The 14,729-nt window shown below is 45.1% G+C and overlaps 1 protein-coding gene across 1 annotated transcript in view; it reads right to left on the bottom strand.

The window, feature by feature from the left end:
- Positions 1 to 7,416, bottom strand: part of LOC106601099 (myoferlin) — a 67,974-nt gene extending 60,558 nt beyond the window's left edge. The window contains exons 1-3 of the mRNA XM_014193023.2: positions 7,034 to 7,416; positions 5,425 to 5,480; positions 5,039 to 5,130 (exon numbers count right to left, since the gene is read on the bottom strand). Coding sequence (XP_014048498.2) covers positions 5,039 to 5,130; positions 5,425 to 5,480; positions 7,034 to 7,121 — 236 coding nt within the window. The 5' untranslated portion in view covers positions 7,122 to 7,416. The remainder of the gene's footprint in view (positions 1 to 5,038; positions 5,131 to 5,424; positions 5,481 to 7,033) is intronic.
- Positions 7,417 to 14,729: the final 7,313 nt, after the last annotated feature.

Below are 14,729 nucleotides of genomic sequence, written 5' to 3'. Positions count from 1 at the left end.
CAAGGTATCGAGTATCTAGCTGTTCCCTTCAGGCTATCACTAGGCCCTCGGACATTCAGCAAGTGTGTGGAGGTGGCCCTAACTCCTCTGAGATGCAGAGGACACAGGATCTCCACGTACATAGACCACTACCTGCTCTGCTCCCATTAACAGAAGCATGCAGTGAGAGACAGAGCTGCCCTTGTAGATTTCAGGATCAATCAGATAAACAGTTGTTTAGTGCCCACATAAAGAATAGAATATCTAGGCGTGGTTCTGAATTCTACCTCTTTCCAGGCCGCACTATCAGACGGGCGAATCATGTTGCTTCACCAGTGTCTCTCCATGTTCCAATGGGGTCATACGGTCACGCTCAAGACGTGTCTCTGTATGTTGGGGTTGATGGCCTCCACCATCTCAGTAGTTCTGTTGGGACTATTGAGGATGAGATATTTTCAGTACTGGGTGTCTGCCCTACGCCTGTGTCCCCGTAGTCACCTCCATCGGAGGATAACAGTGTCCTCACCAAGCATAGCATCTCTCCGCCACTGACGGGACCCCTCGATCTTCGCCAAGGGCATTCCCCTAGAGGTAGTGTCTGTGAGGAAAGTTGTGATAACAGACGCATCTCTCACAGGGTGGGGCGGAGTCTGTGAGGGGAGAGCATTGAATGGATTGTAATCCCCACAACTACGTCATGCTCACATAAATTATCCTGAGTTGCTTACAGTGCTGCTTGCACTAAAGCATTTTCTGCCTTTTCCTGGTCAGAATGGACAATACGACTGTAGTGGCATACATCAACCACCAAGGTGGCACCCGATCTCTGCGTTTGTGCAGACCAGCCCACAAAATTATTCTGTGGAGCAGCGCACATCACTCTTTACATGTGATTCATGTCCGGTACTGTCACGTCCTGACCAATATTTAGGTATTATTTCTATTATATTTGGTCAGGACGTGGCAGAGGTATATTTGTTTTGTATTATGGGTTTTTGTGTGTGGTGTAGTGGGGTGTATTAGTTTGGTATAGGTTCTAGGTTTGTTTTTCTATATGTAGTTTTGGGTGCTGGACTCTCAATTGGAGGCAGGTGTTTCTAGTTGCCTCTGATTGGGAGTCCCATAAGTAGGTGTGTGTTTGTTTGGTTTTCGTGGGTAGTTGTTTTTGCACTGCGTGTTGTGTGCCTGCAAAACTGTTCCTGTCGTGTATATTGTTTTCCAGTGGATGCGTTACTCCTTTTTTGAATTAAAACATGAGCATCCATATTCCCGCTGCAGTTTGGTCTATTCAACACGGCTCTTTTTGTGACAGAACTACCCACCACCAAAGGACCAAGCAGCGGAGAAGAGGACAGAGGCAAGTGAGGGAGGAATGTTGGAGGCAGCCCCAAGAATTTTTTAGGGGGGGGCACAAGGGCTATTTGGCGGGGCGAGATTACAGCCCCAGGCCAGCTCCCCGTACCCTTGTAGGGCAGACTGGACAGGTCCCGTGCTTTGGGGTTGGGGCTGTGGTGAGGCCTGGGATTTTCAGGCCGGTAGGCAAGGTACCAGCGCCCCGCATGTGCCAGGGCGAAGTAGGCATCGAGCCGGAAGGGGTGATGCCAACCCTGCGCTCAAGACCGCCAGTGCGCCCTTTCGGTCCGGTGTTTCCCGCCAGACGCACTAGCATGGAGGTGCGTGTCTCCAGGCTGGCACGTCCTATACCAGCCCCACGCATCAGGAGTCTAGTGTGTCAACCCAGCCTCGCCAGTCAACAGTCACCAGAGCTGCCCGCCAGTCAACAGTCGTCAGTGCTGCCCGCCAGTCAACCATCACCAGAGCTGCCCGCCAGTCAACAGTCGTCAGAGCTGCCCGCCAGTCAACAGTCGTCAGAGCTGCCCGCCAGTCAACAGTCGTCAGAGCTGCCCGCCAGTCAACAGTCGCCAGAGAGGTCAGACTGCCCTGAACTGCCGGAGTGGCCAGACTGCCCTGAACTGCCGGAGTGGCCAGACTGCCCTGAACTGCCGGAGTGGCCAGACTGCCCTGAACTGCCGGAGTGGCCAGACTGCCCTGAACTGCCGGAGTGGCCAGACTGCCCTGAACTGCCGGAGTGGCCAGACTGCCCTGAACTGCCAGGGTGGCCAGACTGCCCTGAACTGCCAGGGTGGCCAGACTGCCCTGAACTGCCAGGGTGGCCAGACTGCCCTGAACTGCCAGGGTGGCCAGACTGCCCTGAACTGCCAGGGTGGCCAGACTGCCCTGAACTGCCAGGGTGGCCAGACTGCCCTGAACTGCCAGGGTGGCCAGACTGCCCTGAACTGCCAGGGTGGCCAGACTGCCCGGTTCTGCCAGAGGTGCCCGCCTGCCCGGATCTGCCAGGGTGCCCTGCCTGTCAGGATCGGCCCGAGTGGCCCTCCTGTCCTCCGGCCCAGCCCGAGTGGCCCTCCTGCTCTCCGGCCCAGCCCGAGTGGCCCTCCTGCTCTCCGGCCCAGCCCGAGGGGCCCTCCTGCTCTCCGGCCCAGCCCGAGGGGCCCTCCTGCTCTCCGGCCCAGCCCGAGGGGCCCTCCTGCTCTCCGGCCCAGCCCGAGGGGCCCTCCTGCTCTCCGGCCCAGCCCGAGGGGCCCTCCTGCTCTCCGGCCCAGCCCGAGGGGCCCTCCTGCTCTCGGCCCAGCCCGAGGGGCCCTCCTGCTCCCCGGCCCAGCCCGAGGGGCCCTCCTGCTCTCCCGGCCCAGCCCGAGGGGCCCTCCTGCTCTCCGGCCCAGCCCGAGGGGCCCTCCTGTCCCCCGGCCCAGCCCGAGGGGCCCTCCTGTCCCCCGGCCCAGCCCGAGGGGCCCTCCTGTCCCCGGCCCAGCCCGAGGGGCCCTCCTGTCCCCGGCCCAGTCCGAGGGGCCCTCCTGTCCCCCGGCCCAGCGGCCCAGCCCGAGGGGCCCTCCTGTCCCCCGGCCCAGCCCGAGGGGCCCTCCTGCTCTCCGGCCCAGCCCGAGGGGCCCTCCTGCTCTCCGGCCCAGCCCGAGGGGCCCTCCTGCTCTCCGGCCCAGCCCGAGGGGCCCTCCTGTCCCCCGGCCCAGCCCGAGGGGCCCTCCTGTCCCCCGGCCCAGCCCGAGGGGCCCTCCTGTCCCCCGGCCCAGCCCGAGGGGCCCTCCTGTCCCCCGGCCCAGCCCGAGGGGCCCTCCTGTCCCCCGGCCCAGCCCGAGGGGCCCTCCTGTCCCCCGGCCCAGTCCGAGGGGCCCTCCTGTCCCCCGGCCCAGCGGCCCAGCCCGAGGGGCCCTCCTGTCCCCCGGCCCAGCCCGAGGGGCCCTCCTGTCCCCCGGCCCAGCCCGAGGGGCCCTCCTGTCCTCCGGCCCAGCCCGAGGGGTCCGTCTGCCTGGCGCAGCTATCGGCTCCACCGAAGTGGGCGACGCCGAGGGTGGAGCAGGGTCCACGTCCTGCACCGGAGCCACCTCCAGGATAGGTGGGTTGGGGAGGGAGGGTGTAGCACAGTGCCGTCGTTGACGGCAGCCACCCTCCCTTCCCTCCCTTATTGTTTAGGGGGTATTGCTTTTTGGTTTTGTTGGGGTAATGGGGATTTTTTTTATGTTTTCTTTTAAGGTGCATTCCGGGGTCTGCACCTTTAGGGGGGGAATGTCACGTCCTGACCAATATTTAGGTATTATTTCTATTATATTTGGTCAGGACGTGGCAGAGGTATATTTGTTTTGTATTATGGGTTTTTGTGTGTGGTGTAGTGGGGTGTATTAGTTTGGTATAGGTTCTAGGTTTGTTTTTCTATGTGTAGTTTTGGGTGCTGGACTCTCAATTGGAGGCAGGTGTTTCTAGTTGCCTCTGATTGGGAGTCCCATAAGTAGGTGTGTGTTTGTTTGGTTTTCGTGGGTAGTTGTTTTTGCACTGCGTGTTGTGTGCCTGCAAAACTGTTCCTGTCGTGTATATTGTTTTCCAGTGGATGCGTTACTCCTTTTTTGAATTAAAACATGAGCATCCATATTCCCGCTGCAGTTTGGTCTATTCAACACGGCTCTTTTTGTGACAGGTACGGACTTGTAGTCCAGAGGGAACCACTTGTATGGGGACTCCATCCTGAAGTGGTGGCTCAAGTGTGGTGGAAAAATATGGACAAATGTCCATAGATCTCTACGTATGCGCAAAGACGCACACTGCCCGCTGTTTTTTGAACTAGCAAGCGGTGACGCTGCAATGCGGCATGTTGGGCTACCCCTCATACGTTTATGAGGATTTACGAACTAGACGTCACTGTGCCCTTGCTGACATATACGTTGCTGTGTTGGGGCCTCTGAGGAATGATTATGTCGAGACTATCTTGCTTCGGAGAGCACATGAGCGCTATGGGAGTTGACTGTATGTGAGAAACCCATATTTGAGATAACGAAAAAAGTATTTGAAAGAGCACTTGGGTAAGCACTTCTGCCGTCAGAGATCCATAATGTTCCTTATTAAGGTCAAATCTTAAGGTTACTTGCGTAACCCCTGTTCTCTGATAATATGATTGGGGTATCTCAATATGCATAAGGAGGAAAACATATGTTTGATAATGAGCTAGAGTGTGGGACTTGACGCATTATAATAAGTGGGGTTCCTCACTATTCGCCACGCCTCCTGTCTGTTTACGACAGATGTTGTGTGATTGGAGCTTCCTTATGATCTCGCCCCATATGTAAGATAGCTCACTCATATTATCAGAGAACCCGGGGTTACGCAAGTAACCTGAAGATTTGACCTTAATGAACATTATGGATCTCCCTCCGCAGAAGTGCTTACTCTAGTTTTTTACAACTCAGTTTAAACTCGGCAATGGCCTCAGGGTTTGAACTTTCCCTTTAAGTCATTCTCTGTATACCCTGTGCTTACCAGACACTGTATTGTAATGACCAGGTTCACATACTAATGGAGGGGCACTTTGACTGAGAAATGACAGAGGTCAAACTGAGTAAAACACTATGTCCCACCTCCTCCCTAGCAGCACTAGCAGCGTCCGATTAGCAGGAGGTGTGTGTGCGTGTGTGTGATGTGTGTTCTCTCACAAAACCTTTGAGACATATACAGTAGCTACATGTCAGGTACATACTTGTCTTTGCCGATAGTCTCATAGTCTTTCACAATCACGTCTATAAAGGAGGACGCATCCAATGGGGAGCCCTTTAGGTCGAACTCAAGCACCTGCAACCACAAATTGAGTTAGTTCATAAAAAACGCAACTTTGCCAATGTTAGTTAAATTATGAAACATGGGGGGGTACAAATGCTTTAAATCAAAGGGGAAGTGTTCACAGTTATCATTCCTCTATCTAATAATAACTACTCCATGTTGAGTCATCAACAAACAGTAAACACAGCGGACAAAATTTTTGCCTCATTCCCTAATCCACATAAAACTTTCCTCTCAAGGCCTTTTTCAACATTCCCAGAGACTGCCAGAGAGAGGATGGATTGTAATGTAAATATTTATACTTACTTCATTCCACACGGGATTGAGTTCACTATTAATTGCTTTAGTTTTCTTCTTTTCACCTGTAGCGTTCACACAAAGTGGCAAGATTAAAACATGGAATATACGTTTTTATATGTATCCTGCATATAACTAGGCAAGTCAGTTAAGAACAAATTCTTATTTACAATGATGGCCGACACAGGCCAAACCCGGACGACGCTGAGTCAATTGTGCACCGCCCTACGGGACTCCCAATCACAGCCGGTTGTGATACAGCCTGGAATCAAACCAGGGTGTCTGAAGTGACACCTCAAGCATTGAGATGCAGTGCCTTAGACAGCTGTGCCACTCGGGAGTATATCCATGGGTGGAATATATTTCTCTGGGTCCAATGCAGACGTTTTTATCTGAATATCAAATCATTTCTGGATAACAATTATGTTACTGTGATTGTTTTTAATTAAATGGTCAAAAATAAACAAAAATAGCTTCTTTGCAAAAATGCTAAGTTCTCAAGCAATCATTTTTCTAGGACTGTTTAGGAGTGGTTTAAGTGGAGAGGGGAAAACTAGCTGTTATTGGCAGAGTGGTTTGTTTCTTATTGGTCTCTTAACTAATTTATTGCCTGGTGATGTCACCAGGTAGGCCAAAATTCTATCCCACCAAAACAGGCTGACATTTTAGGCGTTCTTTTCAAACAGCTCTTACATTAAAAGGGCATTATCGTCATTTTCACAATTTCAATTTCCAACCTCATAATGGAAATATATATAAAACACAGGTATATCATGTTTTTAACTGCACTGGGCCTTTAACTTATACAGGTAGTTTTAAAATGAGTAATAACTACAACGTCCCTGGGGCTGCTAACATAGAGAGACAACTTACAGTGGCAACATATTGAACCATAAAAGTTGAATGTGCATCTTGGACTGACTCATGTCCTAAAATATCCATACAAAAATGAAGCACATTGACCCAGCTGCAGAGCTCTTCATGACAGGGGGAGAATGGATGATTCCAACCGTTTATAAGGGAATGTGTTTTCCCTCTGTGTAACACAATATAGGCAACATTATTTAATGTGACTCATTGCCTTAAAGCAGGTAAAAGGAGGTTCGGGACGCTCAGAACTAATGCACAGTACCATTGTTGTACCTTCAATGCAATTCATAGTAGTTTTGTGCCCTTACATGCTCACAGTTAATAATGCAGTATCTCCACTTTGAATACAAAGAGCATCATGTTTGTGTTTATTGAACATGTGAAATGTTTGGGGACTACAAAATCCATCAGAATATCATCTTATTGTGGAATATTGCAGTTGTTGGTTCAAAGAATAAATGATAGACAGAAAATTGGTCGACTAACCCAACATTGACAGCAAAGGGCAGAAAGGATAATGTGCCTTTAAAATAAAGAGAACTATAAAGTAGCCTAACTAAAAAGTAGGCTACAACCTGAAAGCAACTCCACATGTCTTCATCTTTGATTTATATTAACCTACATTTGGAGAACGTCTTTGATCCAGATGTTTTGAACTTCTCAAGAATAGCCAACAATCAAGGCATTGAAGCCAAAGAGAAAATGTAGGCTAAATGCCACAGCAAGAGGCAACAAAACAATAACTCACCTTTGAACACTACCGCTGCTATGGGATCTGGGTTTCCGAGTTTCTTTTTGGGGATGCCTTTGGCTGATTCCACTACGACGCGCAACATTATTACAGAGTTTTTAAAGTCTATAGTATAACTCCCTTATGAATCACAGCATGTTCCTCTACCAAGGCATCTCTTCACCAGCGGTCATTGTAACAGAGGAAATGCTCCCTTAGAGGAAGAGTGAAGTCCCGAATTATTTGGCTATTCACTGTATGAGTCAGCAAGGAACAAAATATTATGGATGTGTGTTAAAAAGTATTCCATCACGTCGTGTAGGCTATAGTCAGAATCTGTTTGGTTACTAGCCATCCTACTTGTTACATCTACTTCTACTGCTTGTGATATTGTTATGAGTTTTACTATAGGCTACTCAAAAAGGCTACAATTCGTCATAGCCTACGTTGAGTGATTTGCATGCATCTGTAACAGCTTTTTACAGTCGATCGTGGTTCAAATGTAGTCTACACCGCAGCGCCACCCAGAGGTGATGGGGTTGAACAACGATAAGTGTGGTACCCTAAAATGACCGCGGCGATTTTCCTTTAAAAAAAAAGGAGTCCCATGATCAACCTTATCACAGCAAAAATGCTATTGTTATTCCCCATACTTTTATTATTTCACATCTAAGTAAGTTTGCTGGTTTAATTAGGCTATTTGAAATCTGATATGCGAACTTGTGTCTTTGAAAAAAACGAAACAAAATAAATGTCAACGAGGGCTTTGCATTTTGGTAAGCATTTATGGACTGTGAGTGAGCTCCAAAAGAATTGGCACAGTGACACGTTTTACAGATAGTCGGATAGTCCTGAATGAATCGTGAATAATGATGAGTGAGAAAGTTACAAACACAGTTAAATATAGGTAAAATAAAAAATAAAAACAAAGAAATATCATACCCTCAGGACATGCTAACTTCTCACCGTTAGGATATTTGTGAGTCTGTAACTTTCTCACTCATCATTATTCACGATTCATTCAGGACTATCCGTAATCATGGTAGTAGCATCCACATTAATGCAGAAGTGTTTAGAAACATATTCTATTCTTATTTAAAAGTGACCCCAATATGACACAATCAGTTATTTACCATATATTTATATTGGGAATAAAATAATCTGTAATTACCAAAACAAACAGCAAATACATCCAACAAGTTTGTAGAGTCACAAGCTTGATTTAATCAATGGGGGACTATGTACAAAAAGTGCTGTCATTTCTAAACGGTTCACCCGACATGGATGAAAATACCCTCAAATTAAAGCTGCCAGTCTGGACTTTAACTTCATAGTTATTGTGTACTTGAGTACAGAGACGAAACAACAACAAGAAAGTGTCACAGTCCCAATACTTTTGGAGCTCACTGTAGTCTAAAAATGAGAATAGGCGATATTGAAATGCCCCTGCCTCAAGTATCCTGATTTCTCATTTTAGTATTGTGCACAAGCTACTAGGCAGAAACGGTGGGCATAATTGCAAAATATCTTGCCTATGTAGAATAGGATGATGGCAAGGTTTTGTAAATCAGCCTCAACCACCTGAAGATTGATTTTCATTCGATTTTTCTCAAATGTGGGATACTTTGTAGAATGTCAAATGTCACATGAACATATTCAAACCCCAGTATTTGGGAAAGATAGGTCAGGGTTGGCCAAACCCCTTGGAGAGCTACCTCTAGGCAGGACTTTTTACACTCCTATTATTATTTACATGTTGGTATTTACACTTATGGATAAGGAGAGACTGCAATCCATCCTATGGTTAGACCATTATTAGTAACATTTTCTAACAAAAAACCTATGCAAAAGCATACTCTAAATTCCATGCAGAAATAATCTCACAGTAACTTCAAACCAAGTCGTCAAGTTTTTAGTTTGTATTCAACTTTAAGAGAATCCTGAATACACCTGACCTGTAATTTGAACGAGGTAACCTGAGCTTTAAAACATTTTTTTTTCATAGGTGGGACCACCAATGGCATTCATGTTAGGAAGTCTCACTTCACACACGCACCCCCCACACACAAGCACACACAAAAAACACACTCCCACTGCACCAAACAAGCTAATTGAAGCGCGCCTACAGCCTACTCCTTTGCTTCACGCAAAATTCGATCACGCAGAAATGAGAAAGCAAATGTGTGTCTGTTTTGTGAAAATCTGGGAATACTTGGCCAAGGAAACATTTCTGGTTGGTCTCAGGGAATGTAAAACAGTTAGTAAGGGAGACTTTGACAACCGGATTGAGTGATGTAGCAGCAGATATGTTAGACGAACAACTGATGAGCATGGAGAGCCTCACAAATTTGATAAAATCACATTCTATATTTTCAGCTTAATAACCTTACATATATTTTCAAATACGGCTATTTATTTACTTTTGTAGCTTTTTGTCAGAAGCATGATTTTTAAAACGTTCCCATCAAGTTTAGCTGGAATTTAGACCGAAAGGATTTTACAAAAGTGATTGATTGACGGTATGACATTGGCCCTATCACCTTGCGCTGCGCAGAATATCAGATCTCAACAAGGATTGGAGAAGTGTTTATCATCATCAGTACCACATCTATATGATGCATATCTTGTCTAAAGAGAAACGGGACTGCAAACAGAGATCAGTATATAATGACGAGATGCCCATGTATGCTTCCTAACAATGGGAGTCATTGTCCCAAAGGCGGGAAGGCAGGCGAAAAGCTTAGGTCGAAATAAGCACAAAGAAACGCGTTGGCCTTATTTTTGACATATTTTGGCGATTGAAACCTCTTGCTTCGCCTCTTCCTCTCTGCTGAAAAGAGACATTTGAATGCCTAACTAAAATACGTAATAAATCATATATTTTTGTAAATTAGTGGTGTTAGAATTTGTTTGATAAAATGCGGGACATGATTGTTTGGTTGCGGGACAAAGGACCAAAATGCAGGACTGTCCCGCACAATCCGGAACATATTGTCACCCTACTGTGGATTCGACTTTTACTCGACCCTTCTTCCTGACAGCTAAAGGCCCGATGCTTCTACTTTACGCGCCGTCTCTACTCTACTCCTAGAGAACAGGCTACTCTGAGGAAGGGTGCTTGTTTAATTAAGTGAGATCATTGCTGAATCAATGTCTGCAAGATCACAAATCACAGTATTGTACATATCAGAACCAAATATAATAGCATAGTAAAACTTACTGTAAGACAACAACAACAAAAAACTTAATTTCGAATGATATTTTAGAATGATTGCCTCAGCCTCATGGTTAGCTCTAAAACAGCAACACTTTCTCTCGGCCTCATGGAAAAATGTGTAAAATACAGTGGCAACCCGTCATTTTTTTTGCAAAAAACCCCAATAATACATATATACAGTACCAGTCAAAAGTTTGGACAAACATACTAATTCAAGGGGGTTTCTTTACACCAGGCTATGTAAGGGCTATTTGACCAAGAAGGAGAGTGATGGAGTGCTGTATCAGATGACCTGGCATCCACAATCACCCGACCTCAACCCAATTGAGATGGTGGGAGGCAGAGTGAAGGAAAAGCAGCCAACAACTGCTCAGCATGTGTGGGAACTCCTTCAAGACTGTTGGAAAAGCATTCCAGGTGAAGCTGGTTGAGAGAATGCCAAGAGTTTGCAAAGCTGTCATCAAGGCAAATGATGGCTACTTTGAAGAATATAAAATATATTTAGATTTGTTTATTAACACTTTTTTGGTTATTACATGATTCCATGTGTGTTATTTCATAGTTTTGATGTCTTCACTATTATTCTAAAATGTAGAAAATAGTAAAAAATAAAGAAATACGCTTGAATGAGTAGATGTGTCCAAACTTCTGACTTGTACTCTGCCATACCAAGCAAAAAGGCAGTAACTGCTCATATATATATTTTGTTGTTGCCTGTTTTGCATGTTATTTTGGCATTAATATGTGTCACATATCAGTTTGCAAAAAATTTAACATTTATTTTATTGAGTTAATAAAGCCGCATACAAACATGGTCTCCTTTTTGCTTTCTTGAGTAAGGCAGCTCCAAAATGCAGGTGTTTCAGTCTAGCTCAGTGTTTTCTGTGGTTGAGGGGCAGCCAGCGGAAAATACAGTGCGTAGGGGTTGGTCATCTTCTCTAGTTGCGCCAGGATTGGCTCAGTGTTCTGTCACTCATGGGGACACTATGTCACTGCAAAATCTACAGGGAGAGGTAGAATGTTCAAGCCCCCTTGGGTGCTGCCATAGAGTTACATTAGAAGTGCCCATCCAAGAAGGCTCAAGGTCGGTGGCCACAGATAAAATGATGTCAAATCATGTTATATCTACCGTAGCTTTGATTGGACTGATCGTGTAAACATACTTTCAAAATGTTAGCTAGCAAGCTAGACAAGCAGTCATCATCATGAATCACGTCGACAATCTACTGGCAAATCCTTTTCAATCCTTGTCATATGAAAATAAATTATAGATAAAACGAATCGCTGTTCATCGGCTATTGCATTGGACATAAACATTACACAAGAATTTGAAAATTGCAAATTCAACAATGAGTGGTTTGGAAGGAATCAGTGGATAACTGGAATCAGTTATCTTGCCTATGTCCATCTTAGCTCGCACATTAATGTATTCATCAAAATGATGGTTTGCCTATAATTCGCTCATCATTCCCTTATGCCATAGTTTGTACATCTCAATTGTCAGTAGAAACCACATTTATTTAAGAAAGTCAGTCATATCAGCTATGTTTTTTAAAAAGGCAGTAAATGAGGCTGAATGAACGGTTTCGCTGCCAGACAAGGCTCCGCTGATAGCCAGTTATAGCAGTGGTAAGGGCTCACTCCATGGTGCTGAGAAGAAAGTTCTGCTGTTGGAACAACTTTATGTAGGCCCTAAAATTTTGTGGGCACCGTTTGTCATAATAGTGCAATTATCATTATTGTTATAGTGCAATTAATGTATTGTTTACTATTGTGTTGTGTTGTGTTGTGTTGTGGCTTTGCTGGCATGCAACAACCCCAAAAAAGTTGAGTTTGCACCACCAAGATATACATGCTAGAATCGCCACTGGTAAAACATCATGAGAATACCTATACAGCTGCACATTTTTCTCTCTTCCCTTGCAGGGGGCCCCACGAAACGGCGCTACGCCACTGATGATTGTGCGAATGGTCTCGTTTTTCTCTCTTGCGGCCACAACTCAACAGCACGCACAACTTGGCATTATGTGCTTTGATTGAAACTAAACACAGGTAGGATATGCTATAGTTGTTAACACCATCTGCTGTAATATTTGCTCACTTACTGTATGTGTAGGGCCTACGTTCAATTGTAATTTTGGAGAGGGAAACCTAATAAATGTAATTATTTTTGTAATTGCGCACTCATTGAAGTCAGACATGCACCTACCCTAATGCTCTGTTTCAGATGACTGGGATGAATGCAGAAGCAGATTTCAAGAGCAGGACAAGACACCCTCTTTTTGACTGATGATTGGCATAAGGGCATGTACGTGATAGGCCTATCTGGCTTACAGAGGTGTAAAGTACTTAGGCAAAAAAGTACTACTTAAGTTGTTTTTTGTGGTATCTGTACTATTTATATTTTTGACAACTTTTAATTTTACTCCACTACATTCCTAAAGACAATATTTACTTTTTACTCCATACATTTTCCCTGACACCCAAAACCACTCGTTCAATTTTGAATGCTTAGCAGGACAGAGTTATGGTTCAATTCACGCACCTATCAATATAATGCTTTGTTATACCTTCTGCCTCTGATCTGGCGGACTCATTAAACACAAATACTGCGTTTGTAAATTATGTCTGAGTGTTGGAATGTGCCCCTGTCTGTCCGGAAAAAAAAGAAGAGAAAATCGTGCCGTCTGGTTTGCTAAATATGAGGATTTTGAAGTATAGCATTTACTTTTACTTTGTACTTTTACTCAAGTATGACAATGTTGCACTTTTTCCACCACTATACTATTTGTTGACTTTTACTCAAGTAGTATTTTACTGGGGGACTTTTACTTCAGTAATTTTTTATTAAGGTATCTTTAATTTTACTCAAGTATGACAATTGAGTACTTTTTTCACCACTGCTGGATTATATAATTAGGATGGTCGTAATGCTTCTTGATGGTGTCATAAAGTGTATTTTCTTAGTCCAAGTAAAGTGACACAGGATGGTCATAATTCTACTTGACAGTGTCAAAGTGCATTTTCTTAGTCCAAGTAAAGTGACGCTGGATGTTCTATTGATTGTAGTGTGTGTGTGTGTGTATGTCGGTGTGTGTGTGTGTGTGTGTGCATGCATGCATGCATGCCATGCATGTTTGAGTGAGAGAAAGAGAGAGTATAATGCTTGGTTAGTATACCACTAGAGGGCAGAGTAGTATTATCTGACTGTGCTTTATCCAGCGATTCATCACGTTGCATGATAAAGACAAATAGAACTGAAGATGGAGAGGAAGCCCATATCCACCCTGCTCAACACTTCTCACTTATCAGTGGCTGCATACAGTACATACTCTTCTGATCTACCTCGGACATAGCCATAACCATATTTACTATATCCCGTCTGTCTGTCTGTCTGTCTGTCTGTCTGTCTGTCTGTCTGTCTGTCTGTCTGTCTGTCTGTCTGTCTGTCTGTCTGTCTGTCTGTCTGTCTGTCTGCACGTATTGGTGTGTGTGCAGTTGTTGTAGCAGGTCAAATCTATACGTAGAGCAGGGGTGCTGCTAGGCAAGGGGGAGGAATGATGAAAACACATTAAGCTTTCACTCAGCTTCAGATAGAGTACATCAACTTCGTCACCACGTGCCCTCTTCATTTTATGTATGCTTGCTGTCTAAATTGAACTTGTCTCAAAATCAGCCAATCATTTGCTTGAATGCACGCTTGTGTGTCTCAGCATACGTGCAAATATCATCCTTCGCCTTTTCTATTACCCAGAATGCAATCTTTCTTTTTCACCTCTCGTTTTTCTGTGAATAATTTTAATTTACAAATGCAATTATGAGTCAGATCCATTATTCATCTACCAAGCGCTACAGCGTGCATTGTCATACAATTATGCATGAGCCCTATCCAGTCTTAATTACTTTGACATGGCAGCAGCCTTCTCTCACTCCTTGGAGTGGTCAGTGTTGGGGAGTAGTGAACTCCATGTAGTTCAATTTCTAATTTAAGTTTTCAAAGTAACTTTGGTTAAGTAAAATATATTTTTCTTAAGGTTGCTTTAGTGTAGCTTAACTTCTTGTGTGAAGTAATTGGTACCTTGGTAAAGTATATTTTCGGAGTAGTTTCCCAACACTGGCTGTGGTGAATGGGTTTCACCTTTCTTCAATTTGCCATAGAATGTCAGGGTGTATTACTCTGGTCATCTTTAAAAGTCAAGTTATACTGCCCAAGCATGCTCAAGGGTCTAAGCAAACCTCATTCAAAGAGAAAAAATGCGGTAGATAAATCGAAGGAAAAAGTCACACCATTTCTGCTTTCTATGACGTCAGTCACATCCAACTCTGATCCCTACTCAACAGACAGCTGCGCACACAGTCCCCTGTCAAACTCTTCTCACAGTCTATATTTCCCTGTGTGTGTGTGTCTGTGTACACCACACGTGTGCCGGACGGGTCCTGCTCTGCCTCACCCCAGGGGGTGGGTGACCTGGGGTGCTTTTGGTTCCGTCCGTCTGG

This window comes from Salmo salar, chromosome ssa03 (assembly GCF_905237065.1).
Source record: "Salmo salar chromosome ssa03, Ssal_v3.1, whole genome shotgun sequence".
NCBI classification, from domain to species: domain Eukaryota; kingdom Metazoa; phylum Chordata; class Actinopteri; order Salmoniformes; family Salmonidae; genus Salmo; species Salmo salar.
This window is presented reverse-complemented; position numbering and strand designations above follow the sequence as displayed.